The 19,056-nt window shown below is 55.3% G+C and overlaps 2 protein-coding genes across 5 annotated transcripts; both read left to right on the top strand.

Annotated features, from left to right (window-relative positions):
• Positions 1-15: 15 nt before the first annotated feature.
• On the top strand, positions 16-12,347 carry P3H3 (prolyl 3-hydroxylase 3). Its single transcript, XM_025471941.2, has 15 exons — positions 16-656; positions 1,556-1,708; positions 2,031-2,229; positions 2,305-2,436; positions 2,909-3,045; positions 3,488-3,577; positions 5,195-5,247; positions 5,376-5,443; positions 5,559-5,683; positions 9,620-9,721; positions 10,077-10,227; positions 10,443-10,560; positions 10,642-10,717; positions 11,536-11,676; positions 11,815-12,347. Exons 1-15 carry the CDS (start codon positions 159-161, stop codon positions 11,983-11,985), a joined length of 2,214 nt encoding a protein of 737 aa, XP_025327726.1. The 5' UTR covers positions 16-158; the 3' UTR covers positions 11,986-12,347.
• A 136-nt stretch (positions 12,348-12,483) lies between these two features.
• On the top strand, positions 12,484-19,056 carry GNB3 (G protein subunit beta 3). 4 transcript variants are annotated; one of them, XM_025471951.3, is made up of 11 exons: positions 12,484-13,567; positions 13,811-13,897; positions 14,174-14,212; positions 15,406-15,512; positions 15,594-15,657; positions 15,778-15,940; positions 16,051-16,117; positions 16,220-16,421; positions 17,156-17,372; positions 18,444-18,569; positions 19,026-19,056. In XM_025471951.3, the coding sequence occupies exons 2-10, from the start codon at positions 13,841-13,843 to the stop codon at positions 18,548-18,550; spliced, it is 1,023 nt and encodes a 340-aa protein (XP_025327736.1). In that variant the 5' UTR covers positions 12,484-13,567; positions 13,811-13,840; the 3' UTR covers positions 18,551-18,569; positions 19,026-19,056. The 4 variants fall into 4 exon arrangements, with proteins under 4 accessions (XP_025327736.1, XP_025327735.1, XP_035563442.1 ...); XM_049102448.1 differs by lacking the exon at positions 12,484-13,567 and adding an exon at positions 13,573-13,687; XM_025471950.3 differs by having other exon boundaries at positions 18,444-19,056.

Genomic DNA, 19,056 nt, shown 5'->3' with positions numbered 1-19,056 from the left:
GCATCAGCTCTCCCAGGCCCGGCTCATTCCTTCTTTCTTCCTCTCCTCCCTCCTCTCCATCTCTTCTTCCTTTCCCCTCCCTCTCCCTTCCCCCTTCCCTGTCTCCCCCTCTCGGCTCCCGCATTCCGCTTCGGCAGCCGGCCGGCGCCCCTGGCACCATGCTCCGGCTCCTCCGGTTGCTGCTGCTACTGCTGCTGCTGCCCCCGCCGGGGTCCCCCGAGCCCCCGGGCCTGGCCCCGCTGTCCCCGGCGGCGCCCCCCCAGGCTCCCGACTTGCTCTACGCCGACGGTCTGCGCGCCTACGCGGCCGGGGCTTGGGCGCCGGCCGTGGCGCTGCTGCGGGAGGCGCTGCGGAGCCGGGCGGCGCTGGGCCGCGCGCGCCGGGACTGCGGGGCGCTCTGCGCGGCGGAGCCGGGGGCCGCGCTCCCCGCGGTGCCGCTCGACGCCCCGGGGCGGGACTCGGGGCCCGGCCGGGCGCAGGGGGCCTGGGAGCGCCTGCTGCTCCGCGCGGCGCTCCGCCGGGCCGAGTGCCTGACCCAGTGCGGGGCGCGGAGGCTGGGCCCCGGGGGCGCGGCGCGGCTCCGCGTGGGGAGCGCGCTGCGGGACGCCTTCCGCCGCCGGGAGCCCTACAACTACCTGCAGAGGGCCTACTACCAGGTGCGGGAGCCCCCCCCCCCCGGGTCCTTCCGGGGGTCCTGCCGGACCCACGCCGCGCAGCTGCTTGGAGCGCGCCGGGAGAGGGCGGAAGGCCGGCGCCCCGGACTCCGGACTCCGGGTGGGGCCCGGCGGGGCGGTCCGCGGACGTCTCCTTTTGAGTCGGTCCCATCAAAACCGCGTCAAGTGCCCACGGGGGTCGTCGAGGGACAGTCTAAGGGAGGGGGGAACAGAGCTGGAGCGGGGCTGCATGGGATCCCAAGGCAGGGTGGAAGTAGGTCGGAGATGGAGGGAAGGGGCCTGAAACCTTAGGTCTTACTGAGACCGACGTGGGGGCATAGAGAAGCGGAGGGGATGCGGGGAACCCCGCCGCGGGACAGGAAGCGTGGTGGGGGGAGAGGTGTTGAGTGTGAGCATTTGCGGGGCAGGGGCAAGGCTGAGGAGCCGGAGGCCTGGCATCTGGCGGGAGGGCAGTGGACACTGCGCAGCTACCAGTCGGTAGCTATTGCCTACGTGGCTGGGGGAGGGGGGGTGGCTGCTGGTCACACACACCTCTGCCCAGGGTCCTAGAGACCTGCGGGTTTTGCTGGTCCCTCTGGTCTCCCCCGTCTTCCCCACCTCATTTAGACCTCACCTGTGCCTTGTCTCCCAAACTGAGGCCCTGAGGTCCCTCTGCCAATATCGCACCCACTCCAAAGTCTTCAAACCCCTCTTCCCTGAGCTTCCCCAGGCACACTGTTTCTAGGGGCTCTGGAGGTTGAGAGGTGGGCAGTTCTGACTGACAAATCTTCTAGAAGGTTCTGGGGCAGTTCCAGGTGTGGGAGGGGGATGCCTGTGAGCAGGCAGAGGGTCTGACACCCCTGCCTGAGGGCACTGACTCCCCCCTCCCTCCTGCTTCTCAGCTGAAGAAGTTGGATCTGGCAGCAGCGGCAGCACACACCTTCTTTGTAGCAAACCCAACACACTTGCAGATGCGGGAGGACATGGCTAAGTACAGACGCATGTCTCGGGTGCGGCCCCAGAGCTTCCGGGACCTGGAAACACCACCACACTGGGTGAGACACTTTGGCGGAATACACCAGGCTTACTGGACTGGGACCTGTGTGGCTCAGGCCTCACGAGATCTGGGTACTGTCCTCGGTAACCCCAGATGGAAAATCCCTCTCTGGGACTTAGTTTTCTTCCTGAGGATCACTAAGGTCCCATGTTCTACCATTCTGGTCCTGAGGCCCACCCTATCTTCCCCAAAGTGAAAGTGGGACCTGAAGTCCATGTCCCCAATGAGAGCAACAGCCTTTCCCATCTTTCCACCTCCCAATCTTGTTTGGCACCTTGCCTGCAGGATCTCAGGTGACTGCTCACTCCCCTCCCCGACAGGCAGCCTATGATGAGGGCCTGGAGCTACTGGGGCGCCAGGAGGCAGGGCTGGCTTTGCCCAGGCTGGAGGAGGCCCTGCAGGAGATCCTGGCCCAGATGGAGAGCTGCCGGGCTGGCTGTGAAGGACCTGAGGAGCAGCAGAGTGAGGAAGAGGAGGAAGGGGCTGGGAGCCAGGGAGGCCTCTATGAGATCATTGCAGGTAAGGAGCTGGGGGGTTCAGGGTGCCACAGAGAGGAGCGCCACAAGCTGAACGGTTCACGTGTGTTGTCTGCAGGGCACTGGATTCGGGTCCTGCAGTGCCGGCAGCGCTGTGTGGGAGACACAGCCACGCGTCCTGGCCGCAGCTTCCCTGTCCCTGACTTCCTCCCCAGCCTGCTGAGGCAGCTGCACAAGGCCCATGCTCAGGGTCAGTTGGGGAAGACGGGGTGCTGGGGGTGACTGGGGTGGGAAAGGGGAAGCGAAGGTTTGTCTCTGATGATGTCCTGAGTCCCCTCTCTCCATCCCTCCTATCTATCTGGATCCGTTTGCTGGGCAGAAGGATTCTCATTGGCTCCCCTTTGGCACCTCTGTGGAAAGCTCAGGAGATGGGTCACGGGGCTCCTTCTGCCCTTGCTGTTTCTCACCTTTCTTAATTCCCTCCTCTCTTCCTTCCCCATTGAACTCTGCCTATCCAGATTAGGTGTGTTTGAGTGAGCTTTGGAAAGAAGCAAGGGATGAGCAGGTCCACCAGGGCGGGGTGGGGGCTTTGGAGTGGCTTGGCAGTGGGAGACCACCTTCTCCAGCTCTGCCTGTCTGCCTGTCTTCTCTGCCTCTGCCCACGGATTGCTGTCATCCTCAATCCCCATGTCCCACCCCACCCTATCACTCTGTCTGTTCAGTGGGGAATCTGTCCCAAGCTATGGAAAATGTCCTGAGTGTTCTGCTCTTCTACCCGGAGGATGAGACTGCCAAGAAGGTCCTGAATGAGTACCAGACCCAGCTGGGAGAGCCAAGACCTGGCCTCGGGCCAAGAGAGGTAACCCCCTGCTCCATACTTACCTTGTGAGGTGACCCTAAATCAAATATACCTGAGAAGAAAACCTGGACTCTGTACCCCCTATCCAGTCACCATAGGCAACCCCAAGTCCAGCATCTGACCTACCTCCACCTCCTGCTCCCTGCTGCAGACTCTACTTTCTGGGTCCAAGTGCCAGCCCACACCCCCTTTGCCTTCACCTTCCCCCTACTCGCTCCCCCCTTATGTGCCCTCCTATGACACCTGCATGCATAGGTAATCCCCCCACCTTTGAGCCAAGATGCCCTGAAGTTGTTGAACCAAAAAGCACAGGGAGAGGTTTAGGAGCATGCAGGCTATCCCCTAGAACCTGGGGCTGCCATGCCCTCTTCCAGCCTTCACTTCCCTGCCTCACTCTATTCCTCATCTCACCCCTTCCTCCCTATTGCTTGCTCCACCTCAGGACATCCAGCGCTTCATCCTTCGATCTCTGGGGGAGAAGAGACACCTCTACTATGCCATGGAGCACCTGGGGGCCAGCTTCAAGGATCCGGTGAATATCTCCCTTTGTCTCCATCTGGCCCCTTAGTGCTCCCGCCTCCAGAGGAAGAGAACAATGATGCCCTACATTTGTGTCACTTCAGTTTGCAACAAGGCTTCCCATTTCCCACACCCCTGGGAGGCTTGGAGAGGAGTCCGCAGTCCCAGTTTCTGAGGGGCAGGGGCAGGTACTATAGTAGAGGGCGACTTTGGGGTCACATAGGCCTGAGTGTTGGTCTCTTCTCTGCCATAAACAAGCTCTGGACCTTCACTTGCCTCAGCCTCAATTTCCTTACTGGTAAAATGGGCACATCACACCTATCTCATAATTACTGAAGCTGTATCATTTGCTGCACAGTAGAGAAGTCTCTGTTGCTGCTGCTTTTGTTACAGTTCTTTTTGTTGTAGTTATGAGAGGAAACTAAAGGGCAGAGGTTTGTTCATTGCTAGGACAATAACAAAAATCTTTTTCTTCACCATCTTGGCACTATTGACATTTTTTTTTAAGATTTTATTTATTTATTCATAGAGACAGATAGAGGGAGAGGCAGAGACACAGGCAGAGGGAGAAGCAGGCATCATACAGAGAGCCTGACGTGGGACTCGATCCAGGGTCTCCAGGATCACGCCCTGGGCTGCAGGCGGCGCTAAGCCGCTGCACCACCGGGGCTGCCCACTATTGACATTTTTGAACTGTCATTCTTTGTAGGGCAGAAGAAGGGGGCTTTCCTAGGCATTGTGGGATGTTCAGCAGCTTCCCTGGCCTCTACCCAGTAGATATCAATAGCACTCTCTGAGTCACGACAATCAAAAATGTTTCCAGGCATTGCCTAATGTCCCCTGGGGAGCAGAATCCCTGGTTGAGAACTGCTGGATCAAAGCATCGCTCCAACGCTAGTTTATTGTGTGTGTGTGTGTGTGTGTGTGTGTTAAGTAGGCTCCATATCCAACCTGGGGCTGGAACTCATGACCCTAAGAGCAAGAGTCACACACTCTACAACTGAGCCATCAGGTGCCCCTCGAAAGCTAGTTTGAATCCCAACTCTGTCACTTACTAGCTATGTGACCTGGGGCATGTTACTTTACCTGTCTGTGTCTTAGAGTCTTCAATTGCAAAATGGGCACATTCATACAATGTGTTCCATAAGACTATTGTGAACATTACATGATAAAGCTCCACGTATTCCACTTCTGTAGATAAAGCTGCTAGAATAGGAATCCCTGGGTGGCGCAGCGGTTGGCGCCTGCCTTTGACCCAGGGCGCGATCCTGGAGACCCGGAATCGAATCTCACATCGGGCTCCCGGTGCATGGAGCCTGCTTCTCCCTCTGCCTATGTCTCTGCCTCTCTCTCTCTCTGTGTGACTATCATAAATTAATTAATTAATTAATTAAAAAAATCAAATCTTTAAAAAAAAAAAAAGCTGCTAGAATAGCGCCTAACAAATAGTGCTATGTGAATTGTGGTAGTCTGGCCCAGTTCCCAGAGCTCCCGAGCATGAGTCCAGGGCTTCTCCCACCTCTGCCTTCCACTCTGGAAGAAGAAGGACCTTAATTTGGTAGTTGAGAGTCTAATGTCAGGGACTCAGGCTGGACTTGGTGGGTCATGGTGCTTTTCCTGACTCTCCCAGGATCCCTGGACCCCAGCAGCTGTCATCCCTGAGGCGCTCAGAGAAAAGCTCAGGTAGGTGATGCCCTGTGGTAGGAGGGGCCTGGCCTGAGCTGGAAGGTGAGGGAGGGGTCCTGGGAGGTCTGGGGAAGATGGGTCTGGACTGGCCTGCACATACGCTGAGCACATCTCTCACCCCTGAGAGAGGATCAAGAGAAGAGGCCTTGGGACCATGAGCCGCCACAGCCGAAGCCCTTGACTCACTGGAAGGGTAGGTTCCTAGGAGAGCAGGAAGCAGGAGCGCAGAGAGTCTGGGGGCTGCCAGCTGCAGCTGGGCTTGCCCTCAAGGGGTGCTCAACACCCCCTTCCCTGTCCTTCCCCTGCAGATGTGCTCCTCCTGGAGGGGGTAACCCTAACCCATGACGCAAGACAGCTGAATGGGTCAGAGCGTGTGGTGTTGGACGGGCTGCTCACCCCTGCTGAGTGTGGGGTGCTGCTGCAGCTGGCCAAGGTAAGCCCTGTGAGTAGGTGGCTAGTTAGGGACCTCAGGCGCAGCCCCCCCTGCCCCTGTTCTGCCCTCTCTGGTTCTTCAGCGGGCACTGCACTTGCCCCCACCTCACTGCTGTGGACAAGTCCTGTTCTTCTCAGCATGGGGTTGATGGACACTCTTTACAAAGGAATTTTACTAGAAATTGATGGGAAGAACAAAACAAAAAAACCTGTAATGGCATAAAAAAGGGTGAGTGTGCAGGTGAGGTTTCCTTGGTTAGCCAAGAGTTTAATTATCGGCTTGGCAAAAAAAATAAATAAAATAAAAAATAAAAAATAAAAAATTATCGGCTTGGCCAGTGGCTTAGCGGACATGTAGGCCTCTTTCCCCACCTATTGCATCCCCTGCTAGTTTGGGTTGAATGATCCATATTCACCAGGTTGAGTCTCCCATTTTGGGAAGCTTCCATCTTCATTCTGGGTTAACATTCCTTCTGTACACACTCACTGAGTATCTGCTGCATACTTAGAACTACTAGGTTCCAGGGAGAGGAAACACAACATAGATGTGCATTCAGGAGCTCACATATAGAGAAGGAATCAGACATGGAGACACCTAATTAGAGCGAGTGGTTAAGTTTGCTAACAAGAAGCATGTACCTATCCAAATAGAAGCACCAAAATACCAAGGCTTATGGGGGAGCACTTGAGCTCAGTCTTTTTTTTTAAAAAGAAACTATTTTATTTATTTATTTGAAAGAGAGAGAGAGAGCGCATGAGCAGTAGGGAGGGGCAGAGGGAGAAATAGACTCCTAGCTGAGCTAGGAGCTGGACTGAGGGCTCCATCCCAGGACTCAGGGATCATGACCTGAGCTGAAAGCAGACACTTTTTTTTTTTTTTAAGATTTATTTATTTATTTATTCATGATAGAGAGAGAGAGAGGCAGAGACACAGGAGGAGGGAGAAGCAGGCTCCATGCCGGGAGCCCAACGTAGGACTCGATCCCGGGACTCCAGGATCATGCCCTGGGCCAAAGGCAGGCTCTAAACCCCTGAGCCACCCAGGGATCCCCTGAAAGCAGACACTTAACTGACTGAGCCACCCAGGCGCCTCTTGAGCTCAGTCTTAAGGATGAATTAAGGCAGAGAAGGGGAGGAAAGCCAGGTCATAAGGAAGGAGAATAAGGGGGTAGTCTGGCAAGTGTAGAGCACAGGAGTTAAGAGCATGGGCCAGCCCCAACGGCGATTAGCTGGGTGACCTCATGCAATGTATTTAAATTTTTTTTAAATTTTTATTTATTTATGATAGTCACAGAGAGAGAGAGAGAGAGAGAGGCAGAGACACAGGCAGAGGGAGAAGCAGGCTCCATGTACCGGGAGCCCGACGTGGGATTCGATCCTGGGTCTCCAGGATTGCGCCCTGGGCCAAAGGCAGGCGCTAAACCGCTGCGCCACCCAGGGATCCCCTCATGCAATGTATTTTAATGTCTCTGAGCCTCGTTCCCTCATCTGTAAAATGGGCCTAAATACAGTGGGTTCTTTTAGAGTTGTTGTGAGGACCAAGGTAGTACATGGTAAAGCTGTTGGAAGAATATAAAAAGTGCTCAGCGGCAGCCCGGGTGGCTTAGCGGTTTAGTGCTGCCTTCGGCCCAAGGTGTGATCCCAGAGACCCGGGATCGAGTCCCACGTTGGGCTCCCTGCATGGAGCCTGCCTCTCTCTGCCTGTGTCTCTGCCTCTCTCTCTGTGTGTGTGTCTCTCTCATGAATAAATAAATAAAATCTTAAAAAAAAAAAAAACCCTTAAAAAAAAAGTGCTCAGGATTAGCTGTCACTATGTCATCAAGATGTATGTTATCCAGAAGAGGTAACAGAGAAGCCAGAGGTGGAGACACAGGAGAGATGATGAAGGGCCTTCTGTACCCTGCCAAGGGGTTTGTCACTGGTGGACAGCTTATCGGAGAATATAAGGAGGGGTTAGCTTTTCTGTCCCCATGCATTAGCAGGAGCTGGGCCTGGAGTCCCCATCCTCCAGAACTGGTAGATCCCTCTAGTGGAACTCTGGAGAATGCACTGGGAGATGAAAGGAAGGAGGGGAAGCTTCTGGGATGATGCAAGAGTGCCACTGCCTTAGGTTAGATCCTCGTTTCTAGGAAATGAAGAGAGGGAGACAGATGAGAACTATCTAGAAAATCAAAAATAGAGAAGTTCAGGGCAGCCTGGGTGGCTCAGCGGTTTAGCGCCACCTTCAGCCCAGGGTGTGATCCTGGAGACCCAGGATCGAGTCCCGCTTCGGGCTCCCTGCATGGAGCCTGCTTCTCCCTCTGCCTGTGTCTCTGCCTCTCTCTCTGCATCTCTCTGTGTCTCTCATGAATAAATAAATGAAATCTTAAAAAAAAAAAAAACAAAGCTAGAGAAGTTCAGGACTAAATCTATGTGGAAGACGATGGATGAAAGGATGGAGTCAGGGAAAACTCTCAAGTATCAGCCCTTCTTTCTATTCCTCCATCACACTAAATTCACTCTGGTTTCAGGACCTTTGCACTTGCTATTTCTACTGCCTGGAACATTTTTTTCTTTCACATATTCAAGCAGCTCTTTCATATCATTTGCTTTCAATTTATTTATTTTTTTTTAAGTTTTTTTATTTATTCATGAGAGACACACAGAGAGAGAGGCAGAGACATAGGCATAGAGAGAAGTAGGCTCCATGCAGGGAGCCCGACGTGGGACTCGATCCCAGGTCTCCAGGATCACGCCCTGGGCCCAAGGCAGGCGCTCAACCACTGAGCCACCCAGGCATCCCTGCTTTCAATTTAAACGTCACCTCACTCAGCTGCCCCCTAACCACTGCCTGGGCACTCTCAAGGTTGTAGTCCTGTTATAATTTTCTTTATACCACTTATCACCATCTGAATTGATCTGGTTGGTTGGTTTGTTTATTTACTCAAAATATAGGGGCATTATAGGGGCACCTGGGTGGCTCTGTGGTTGAGCATCTGCCTTTGACTCAAGTCATGATCCTGGGGTCCTGGGATCGAGTCCCACATCGGGCTCCCCACAGGGAGCCTGCTTCTCCCTCCGCCTGTGTCTTTGCCTCTCTCTCTCTGTATCTCTCATGAATAAATAAACATTTTAAAATAAACAAACAAACCGCATGAGAGCAGGGAACTTTTCATGTCCACGGGTGTGTCCTCAGTGCCTATAACAGTGCCTGGCATATAGGAAGTGCTCAGTACAAATTTGTCAAATGAATACATACCAGAAGGGGAGGTTAGATGGCTTGGGTGAGTATGTGGTCTCTCAGAGATGGGGTTTATATACAGGGTAACTGGGTAGTGGTGGCAGAAAGCTGCCAAATGAATAGATGTCAGGAAAGCGACATCCAGATACCAGGAGCCCCCTGGGGAATAAGACTCGGGTAGGTGGTGGAGTAGTTGGGGCTAAGCACCAGGGTTCCCACATCCTCCAGGAGTGTGTCAAGGGTGTCAGAGAGAGGCCCCTTGGCTGATGCTGTCTCCCCACCTCGAGCTGCCCAGGACCCGGCCTTGACTATCCAATTTGCTACTTGGACCCTGGTTCTGGAAAGACTCCTCTATCCTTGGCTCATCAGAAACAAATGAGCGAGCCCTTCCTGCCCCCCTTCTCTAAACACCCTTGCCCTCTCAGAGGCCCCTTCTCCAGTGTAGGAGGCTCTTCAGAGCTCTGGGCATAGCCTCCTTGGCTGGTGGAATTCCAGATCTTTACCAGAAAGTGATGATATAGACCTGAAGATAGTCGTTCTATGGGAAGGGGCAGCAGCTCAGGGAACAGGAGTCACCAGAGGACCCTGCAGGCTGCTAGCCTCTTTTGTGGAGAGGGAGGATTGGAGAAGGGTCTTGTAGCCCTGTGGGCAGGGAGGTGGGGGCATGGCCTGGGGCCTAGGGAGTGAGACTCCACAGCCAACTCTCTCCCTCCATAGGATGCCACTGAGGCTGGAGCCAGATCTGGCTATCGAGGCCGCCGCTCCCCTCACAGCCCCCATGAACGCTTCGAGGGGCTCACGGTGCTCAAGGCTGCACAGGTAAGAGGAGGCCCCCATGCCCTGGTCTGATGCCCAGAATCAGAGGAGAGGGCACGCAGGAGGCTGGGTGCCCAGGCCTGGGCCTCGCCCATGGAGGGGTCTCCTGGGACTGAGAACACTCGAGGGCCCCCAACCACCCTTCACCACCCCCCTAGAGTTGAGGGAGGCAGGAGAGGAAGTGTTCTAAGACATCAGAACCTGGGTTATGGTCACAGAGCCAATGGGAAGGAGCAGGATAGAGCTGGCTACTGAGACCAAAGCCGTGGGTGGAGGGCATAGAAGTAGGGCAGGGGCTGGGGCAGGGCTGCCCTTCCATTGCCCCCTCCTTTCCCATCCTTTCTCTCCGGGCTTGCAGCTGGCACACGCTGGAGCCGTGGGCAGTCAGGGGGCTAAGCTGCTTCTGGAGGTGAGCGAGCGTGTGAGGACCTTGACACAGGCTTACTTCTCCCCGGAGCGGCCGTTGCATCTCTCCTTCACGCAGCTGGTGTGCCGTAGCGCCATAGAAGGTGACTGCCAGGGACCCTAGCTCTGCCTCCCCGACCTTGCGCCCCGGCCGGGCACTGCACATTCTTAGCATCCCCAGACTCTGTGGGCTCCTGACTCTCCTGCCCGGGTGAGGGCCTGGCTCCTCTGCCCAGCCATGATCCCCCAAAGCCACGGGGCGAGGATGGGTGGCAGTGGATGGGCACAGGTGCATTCACCACGTCCCTTTGCTTCCCAGGAGAGCAGGACCAGCGCATGGACCTGAGTCACCCGGTGCATGCAGACAATTGTGTCCTGGACCCTGACACGGGGGAGTGCTGGCGGGAGCCCCCAGCCTATACCTATCGGGACTACAGGTGGGCAGCACTCCCACCCCAGGGGTCAGGCAGGTGGACCTGGGCTGGGGTCTCATTGCCTGCTGCTTCCTCCCTTTGCAGTGGGCTCCTCTACCTCAATGATGACTTCCACGGTGGGGACCTGTTCTTCACAGAGCCCAATGCCCTCACAGTCACAGTAAGTGGGGGTAGGGGGGTGAGGGGTGGGGGTGGGCAGGGAGCCCAGCTGTGGGCTCTGAATTCAAAATAGAAGCTTCGCAGAGGCAAATGCAGGGAAATGGGGGGTGGGGGAGCATTTACCTTTTCCTTTCCTGGTCTCCCAGCCCTCTTCACTCCTTGTCTGGGTTTTGGGGGTTCTCCTAGCAGAGTTTGATCACATCTTCCCAGGAGATCTCAAGTGGCCCTTCCAGACCCAGCCTTCAGTGTTTGCCTCACCCCCTCAAGGAGGATGGGTGAAAGCACAGGTCCCCAAGGCCCTATTCCAGGTAGAAACCAAGAGCTAGAATTGGGCAGAAGGGGAGGGGCAGTGATTTTGCATCAGGTGCTGCTCTGTCTTACCCAGATACCTCCTTCTCTGTTGACTGCCGCCAGCTCCTGATAATCCAAGGCCTCCCTGAGGTGCAAAAATGTCCCCAAGATCCTTATCCCCGGTACCCAGAGTGTGGTACTGCATTCATACCCTCGGATTGCTTCACACCTGGGGTTTGAAGGGTTGGGTAGGACAAGTCAGGGCCTGGGCAGGGGGTGAGGAGGCCCCCTTTTTTTGGCTCTGATTCCTCTAGCTTCAGTCTGGCATCTGTGCTCCCCAACTTGAGGCTGACTTCCCATCCCCCCTTCCTCCCACTGCCCCGTCCATGGTCCCTGAATTAAGGAGTGGGAAGTGATGGGCAGAAGAGCTGAATGCTTGTGTGCCTGCCTGCCACTGGCCATAGGGAGTCAGGGCCAAGTTCTCCAAGAGCTCCTGGCCATGTTGCTGAAGCTGCCTTCATCCCCTAGGCTCAGGTTCGGCCTCGCTGTGGACGGCTTGTGGCCTTCAGCTCCGGTGGGGAGAATCCCCATGGTGTGTGGGCTGTGACACGCGGGCGGCGCTGCGCCCTGGCACTGTGGCACACCTGGGCGCCTGAGCACAGGGAGCAGGTGAGGAGGCGTGGGAGGAGGAAGGGATGTCCCTCCTGGTGTGTGAAGGATGAGGGCGGTGGCTGAGATGTCCTAGGGAGGGTCTTCGGGCCCAGATGATGTAGAGGATGGGGCCAGACTCTCCTCCCTACTCCTCAGGAGTGGGCAGAAGCCAAAGAGCTGCTAAAGGAGCCAGAGGAGGAGGAGGAAGAGGAGGAAGAAGAGGAAGAAATGCCCAGCAGAGACCCCTCCCCAGAACCCCCCAGCCGCAGGCTGCAGCGGGTCCAGGACAAGACTGGGAAACTGCCTCGGGTCCGAGAGGAACTATGAGGGGCTGAGCCAGCATCTTGGGGATGTGGCCACTTGGCTTGTGAAGCGCCACGTTGATGCCAGGACCCCTGAGAGGCCCCCATGTGATGGGAGCAGAACAGTGAGCTCTCTGCCCCTGCACCCCTACTACCTTGGGGATCACAAGGGCTGTCCAGCCCTGGACTCAGAGGATAACTGCACAGACTAGCCTAGAGCTCACCAGGCCTGGTTGATGGACCTCCAGCCCTAGGACAGACCAAGGACACCTCCCTGGAAACAAATGGCAGGGGATATAGGGCCTGACTGTGTCATATGTGGAGATGAGAGGGAGGATAACCCTAGTGCCCTGTCCCGGCTTGTAATAAACATCTGAAGATCCCTCAGCCAGGGCCCAGTCGAGTGTATCACAGTTTCTGTGGTGTCTGCTGCAGGGAGTGGCTGTGACAGGCCTGGGAGGAGACAGGTGTCTTTGGGCCTCCCAGAGGCGGGGCCACTCAAAGCCCGTGATTTGTCAGGGAAATCTGGGCCACCTGCTCCCCACATGCAAATGGACCCAAACCCCTGACAGCTGCTCCTTGGGCCTCTAACTCTAAGCCCTGTCTTCCCTCTCTGAGCTTGGCCAAGACGTATAGCAGCAGCTTGATCCCTCTGGTTCCAGCCTTCACAACCCCAGCAGGACTCCGTGAGTCATGGGGGCAAGGAATGGGCCAGACCCCAGATGGAAGCCAGGCTGAGGCTGCACCCCACTTCCCACGCTCTGTCCACTCAGAGCAGAAGCAGGCCTGTCCATCCCTCTCTCTGGATCCCCTGTACCTTTCCCCAACCCCAGGATCAGACCCAGAGGCAGCTGGTTGGGGTTTGCTGAGAATAAGGATTATCCAGATCAGTCCCTTCTAATCTCAGCTCCTGCCTGCACCCTGCCCATATTTGCCAGAACCCCTTTATCCCACAACCCTGAGCTTAGAGACAAAATCTTGGGGATTGATAATGGGCCACCTCTCTCCCTCATATTCTGGCTCCTGGACCAGTTGCTAGGCAGGTCCTGACTGCCACGATCATCAGCACTGGTGGGAGACAGGGCCTGGGGTGGGGTGGGGGGGTGGCACTGGAGCTGTGGTTGCTTCTGCTTCTCTGTACTCCTCCCAAACCCCAACCTTTAATCCTCACAGCTTTGCTCTAATCCCATGGGGCCTGATGCTCTTATCTCTGCCTACAGGGAGACTGCTCAGGGAAGCGCCCCTTCGACCCCTCTTCCCCCCAGGCCTTGTGGGGGACTGCTCCTATCACCCCACACTCTTGCTCCCACTTACTGCCCCCCTGGTCCCCCTGGGCTGGGCCCAAGGCTCTCTGGAAGCCACACACCTCCCTTCCTGCCCTCTCCCCACACTGTTGCCAGCTGATTTCATTTGCCTGACGTTGTCCTCATTGGCCCTACCTTCTCTGTCAGTGCTCCCCCCAACCCCCCCAGAGTTGGGGCCAGGCCAGGCCAGCTCCTCTGGCAGCAGAGCTGGGGCAGGTGACGGGTTGGCGTCGCAGCTGAGGGAGTGAAGAGGCGCCTGGGAACTGGAGCTGGAAACCTAGGAGAGGTGCAGTCAGAGTCCAAGTAAGAGGGAGCTGGCATGGCGCTGCTGGTCGGGCCCGGGGTCTGAGGGGAGGGCTCGGGCAAGGCCAGGCTTGGCTGCACACCAGACTCCAAACGTGGAGGGGCTAGTGGGGAGCTGGTGTAAGCCACCCAGCCATTTCTTTATTTCTCGGAGTGGGCTCCAGCCCTTGAGTCTGGTGTGGGTGTGAGATACGAAACTTGACCTGGTGGGGACCCCTTACACCTACCCCATGTCCCTGACAGGAGCCGGAGCTACACCTCAACCTATCAGCCATGGGGGAGATGGAGCAGCTACGGCAGGAAGCAGAGCAGCTCAAGAAGCAGATTGCAGTAACTCCAGAACCCTCCCACCAGGGGACCCCAGAAAACGTGGAACTGGGACACGAGGGAGTGTAGACTTGGGGGGGGGGTCGGGGGCTGGATTCATTCCTGAGTGACACCTTAGTGACCCCTGACCTGGCAGTGACAGAGAGTTTCTGAACTTGGATCTCATCTTGGAGATGCCCCCCAAACCCTAGAGCCCCAAGCCCACCTACCTCAGGGGCCCATGCATCCACTCTCCTTGCTTTGCCCTTCTGCCCCCCCCTGATGTCTGCTTTCCCCCAGGATGCCAGGAAAGCCTGTGCTGACACTACTCTGGCAGAGGTGAGACCTCCTATCCCCCTAAGGTAGGGCCAGAGGGGAGCGGAGGGGAGGGGAGCCTGGTGCCCAAGCTCTAGTACAGCATGTTCTGGGAATGAGGAACGGCATTAATTAATTCATTCAACAAACATTTAGTGAGCTCTGCTCTGGGGCAGGCACCTTATTGGAAGCTAAGTATACAGATGCTGTCTCTGACCTCAACCATAAAACAAGAACGATTACACCCCCTCACAGGGTGGCAAGGATGAAGAGAGGGACAGCACTTTGTAAGCCATAAAGCCCTTCTGGAGCAGTTGCTAGTTTTCTAATAGCATACTTCATCAATTCTAAGGTCATGTCTTTTCACATTTTGACATCTCTGAGATCAAGATGCATCCAAAAATAGATGATGCCTTACGATTATAATTGGCAACATTTTTTTTTTCTTTCTCAGTGATATCTGAAAGCGTGGTGCTTCATAGAGTTGGTGGCATCTTATGTTGGATTTAAATATGTTAATAGTAGGAGTGAACATTGACTGAACACTTGCCGTGAACCAAATGTTGGGCTAAATTGCCTCAGGACATAATTTCATTTAATTTTCACAACAGCCACATAAGTTGATGCTATCAACCTCATTTTAGAGATGAGGAAACAGGCTCGGAGAGGGTAAGCAACTTGCTTAGGAGAACAAAGCAAGTGAATGACAAGTCAAGGCCATTGACGTGAGCCCCAGCCAAAATCTAGAGGCTGGATAGAGTTTAAGGGACATAGGACCACAAATTTCAGGAGGTGCAGTTCAGGGTCACGGGGCTCCCAAACAGTACTGCAATGTTGTGAGGGACCCTAGTGGCCTAGGATGCAAATGTGTGCATCTATCTCTTCCTAAGCCAATGTTTCGTGAATTCACACTGGCGGCTTGAAATTGGTCAAGGTGGGAATATTTCCGTGATGGAAATCACTCTCCCGCGCCCACCTCCTCCCCTACCCCACACCAGAGAGATGCTTGTTAAACACTTAGCAACATGCCACTGGCCATGCATAATCTCTCCCACATTGGTTTATGTCACTCCAGGGCAGGGGTTTAGTTCTCTAATGCTGGGGGTCTGATCCAGAGCCTGGCACAGAACAGAAACTTGTCCAAATCAGTGGCTGTGACACTGACATCTAGGCATGTACCCTACTCAGCCTGATTTCTAGTGCCTTCTTTTCTGCAGCTGGTGTCAGGCCTAGAGGTTGTAGGAAGAGTCCAGATGCGGACACGGCGGACGTTAAGGGGACACCTAGCCAAGATCTATGCCATGCACTGGGCCACCGATTCCAAGTGAGGCTTGAGGGGTACCTGGTGGGGGAGGCAGGAGGCAAGAAAGAGAGGCTTGAGTGATGTGGGGTGCCTTCTTCCCAGGCTGCTGGTAAGTGCCTCGCAAGATGGGAAGCTGATCGTGTGGGACACCTATACCACCAATAAGGTACCTGTCTCCCCACCCCTCCACCCGCCTGTCCTTCCTTGGGGGCATTGTGCTTCTCCTCCTCTGCCCTCCCCATCTGGGAACTCCGCTCAGGTTCAGCTTATGCCTACCCTCCTGCAGGTGCATGCTATCCCACTGCGCTCCTCTTGGGTCATGACCTGTGCCTATGCACCATCAGGGAACTTTGTGGCATGCGGGGGGCTGGACAACATGTGCTCCATCTACAGCCTCAAATCCCGTGAGGGTAATGTCAAGGTCAGCCGGGAGCTGTCTGCTCACACAGGTGAGTGATGGACCCTCTCTTCCTGTCCCTGTTTGGAGAGGCCCAGGGAAAGGTGCAGCACTCTGGTGTGGTGCGGTAGCCAGGGCACTGTCCTTATCCCAAACCCCCAGGATATCTCTCCTGCTGCCGCTTCCTGGATGACAACAACATTGTGACCAGTTCTGGAGACACCACTTGGTAAGGACTGAATACTGTGGGGGTCCCGTAGGGGCCAGGGCTTGAGGCGTGGCTCTTTCCTGGCCTTCCCATCACAGTGACAGCATTCTCTCCTCCTGGCAGTGCTCTGTGGGATATCGAGACCGGGCAGCAAAAGACGGTGTTTGTGGGACACACGGGGGATTGCATGAGTCTGGCTGTGTCTCCTGACTTCAAACTCTTCATTTCGGGGGCCTGTGACGCCAGCGCCAAGCTCTGGGATGTGCGGGAGGGGACCTGCCGGCAGACTTTCACTGGCCATGAGTCCGACATCAATGCTATCTGTGTGAGCCCCCCCACTGCGCCCCAACTCCCCGGATCTCCTCATCAGGCCCAACTCCCCGCCTCCATCCAGCTCCCTCCCCCTTTTTTTTTTAACTTTCCTGTTTGGGATAATTTCACCTTAGAGAAAAGTTGAGAAAGTAACCAAAAGAGCTCCCATCTACCCTTCATCCATATTCACTGCTAGCATTTTACCACACCTGCTGTATCCTTCTCTGTAGATGGAGGGAGGGATGGATGGAAAGAAGGACACATACACCTAGATGTGGATATAGATATCTTTTGTTATTATTATTTTTTCTTCCCTGGAGAGTAAGTTGCAGATGTTAGGCCCCTATGTCATCATGATGAGACTCAGGTCATGCATTTGCACTTGGCCCTGAGATATACACTCTGATCCAGCCTGGAGCCTAGAGTCTGGGAGAGCCTCTGCCCTTCTAGCCATGTGACCCTGGGCAAGCTGCCCACCCTCCCGGAGCCTCGTGCTCTCATGGGCAATGTGGAAATAATGCCTGCCTGCTGCGCTGTAGTGAGGGGCAAGTGAAGGGTGTAGGGGAGCCACTGGCATGCAGCTGGCGTGGCATAAATGTCAGCGGCGAAGAGTGCTAGGGAAGGGAAAGGCAGAGAGGCTGAGGGAAAGAGCTTGCTCTGGCGCCACCCAGGCAGGAGCCAGAGAGAGGAAGCGAGCAGAGCTATCCAGGGCGGAGTCCTGACTCCCTTTGCCACCTATACCCTCAGTTTTTCCCCAACGGAGAGGCCATCTGCACAGGCTCGGACGACGCCTCCTGCCGCCTGTTTGACCTGCGGGCTGACCAGGAGCTGACTGCCTACTCCGACGAGAGCATCATCTGTGGCATCACATCTGTGGCCTTCTCCCTCAGCGGCCGCCTGCTCTTTGCAGGCTACGACGACTTCAATTGCAACATCTGGGACTCCATGAAGGGCGAGCGTGTGGGTAAGGGCCAGCCCCCCTGCTGCCACCTCAGCTGCAAGCTCCCTTTCTGGGAGACTCTCTACCGTTTCCTAATTACTGGATGACTCTGAGCTCTACCCCTACAATCCAGTACCTCTTGGTCCCCAACCTAGGACCATCTTCTTTAGAGGGTCTTCTCTACCACCCAGGGCCCTAAAGCTCTAGCTGCTTCCTGCCAAAGGAGCTCCTGTGACACCAGAGACCTATAGACTAGAAATGTCCAGTCATGTCTGGATCTCCAGGGCCTCTATAGTTTCAGGGGCATCTCAGGCAACTGCAATAAGCAGAATCAAGATCTTGTCTGGAGCGATCTGGAGGCCCTGACCCTGACCTAGGAGCTTGCTTCTCTAGGACCACTCTGGTCTGAAGCTGAATCACATAGTGTGGCTTCTCTTGGGAGAGGCCAGGTGCTGAGCAAAAGTAACACTGGCCTGAGAGTCAGGAGCCAAATCTGAATTCTGTTGCTTAGGAGCTGAGGGCCCTCAGGCAAGTCACTCCTCTCTGGGCCTCACAGTCTCTTCATTTGGAAACTCAGGCATGAGACTAAAGAGCTACTTCCCCACTTTCCAATGCTCACCAAGATGCCCCTTCTTTTCTTTTTTTTTTAACTTTTTAAAAGACTTTTTTATTATTTATTTGAGAGAAAGAAAGAGCATAAGCAGGGGGAGCGGCAGAGGGGGAGGGAGAAGCAGACTACCTGCTGAGTAGGGAGCCTGATGTGGGACTCGATTCCAGAACCCTGAGATCATGACCTGAGCCCAAGGCAGATAGATGCTTAACCAACTAAACCACCCAGGCACCTCACCCCTTGCTTTTCCCATAGCACAAGTCAATGCCAACTTTTCCTATCCCTCCGCACTACCCCCTCAACCCCCAACGCCTTCCTTACAGATTGGCCATAAGAGAAACCCTGCCCCTTAGGATAATCCTCTTTCAGTCCCTGCCAAGGCTGAGAGTCCAAGGCCATCTAATGGTAGATTCCTGCATCTGCACATGTGCTCTCTGCCAAAGCAGCACAGGGCAAACAGGCTGACTCCTCTCCCTCTTCCTCAGGCATCCTCTCTGGCCATGACAACAGGGTCAGCTGCCTAGGGGTCACAGCTGATGGGATGGCTGTGGCCACTGGCTCCTGGGACAGCTTCCTCAAAGTCTGGAACTAAGGAGGCTGGACGAGGGGAGGTAAAAGACCATGAAGACACTCAGCTACCCCCTCCCCTCCCCTGCCCAATTTTTCTTCTGAGGTTTCTTTATTGTTTTTTTCTATACCTCAGCTGCCATTCCCACCCAGCTTTGTCCTTTGAGGGCAGTGGGGAAAATGGGGAGTATGCCTTTGGGAGACAGCATCAGGGACACAGGGCAAAGAAATGCTCCATCTCCTCCCATGGCCTCCCCTCTCCATGGTCCTGCAGCTTCTCCCTTAATGAGCAAGGACAACTGATCCCTCCCCAGCCCTTGGCAGGCCTAGCAGGCTTCCAGTCTGAGGCCCCAGGCCCTAGAATTCCTCCCCGGAGCCACTAACTTTGTCCAGACCTGGGTGGCAGAGGTGTCAGCTTTGTGACTATGGCTCTGGCATCACTAGGATCCTAGCCCCCTTCCTCATGATTTTTCTTCTCTCCCTTTATTTCTCTCCTAAAGGACCTAAAGGACAATAAAGTGTAGCACCCTA

Source organism: Canis lupus, chromosome 27 (genome assembly GCF_003254725.2).
Source record: "Canis lupus dingo isolate Sandy chromosome 27, ASM325472v2, whole genome shotgun sequence".
NCBI classification, from domain to species: domain Eukaryota; kingdom Metazoa; phylum Chordata; class Mammalia; order Carnivora; family Canidae; genus Canis; species Canis lupus.
This window is presented reverse-complemented; position numbering and strand designations above follow the sequence as displayed.

Excerpts from the sequence above, each read along its gene's own strand:
- P3H3 (XM_025471941.2), top strand. The coding sequence starts at position 159 with ATGCTCCGGCTCCTCCGGTTGCTGCTGCTACTGCTGCTGCTGCCCCCG. Across the intron at positions 5,684-9,619 it reads TGCTGCTGCAGCTGGCCAAG|GATGCCACTGAGGCTGGAGC; the intron begins GTAAGCCCTGTG and ends CTCCCTCCATAG. Across the intron at positions 11,677-11,814 it reads CGCCTGAGCACAGGGAGCAG|GAGTGGGCAGAAGCCAAAGA; the intron begins GTGAGGAGGCGT and ends CCTACTCCTCAG.
- GNB3 (XM_025471951.3), top strand. The coding sequence starts at position 13,841 with ATGGGGGAGATGGAGCAGCTACGGCAGGAAGCAGAGCAGCTCAAGAAG. Across the intron at positions 14,213-15,405 it reads CTGACACTACTCTGGCAGAG|CTGGTGTCAGGCCTAGAGGT; the intron begins GTGAGACCTCCT and ends TCTTTTCTGCAG. Across the intron at positions 15,658-15,777 it reads ACACCTATACCACCAATAAG|GTGCATGCTATCCCACTGCG; the intron begins GTACCTGTCTCC and ends ACCCTCCTGCAG.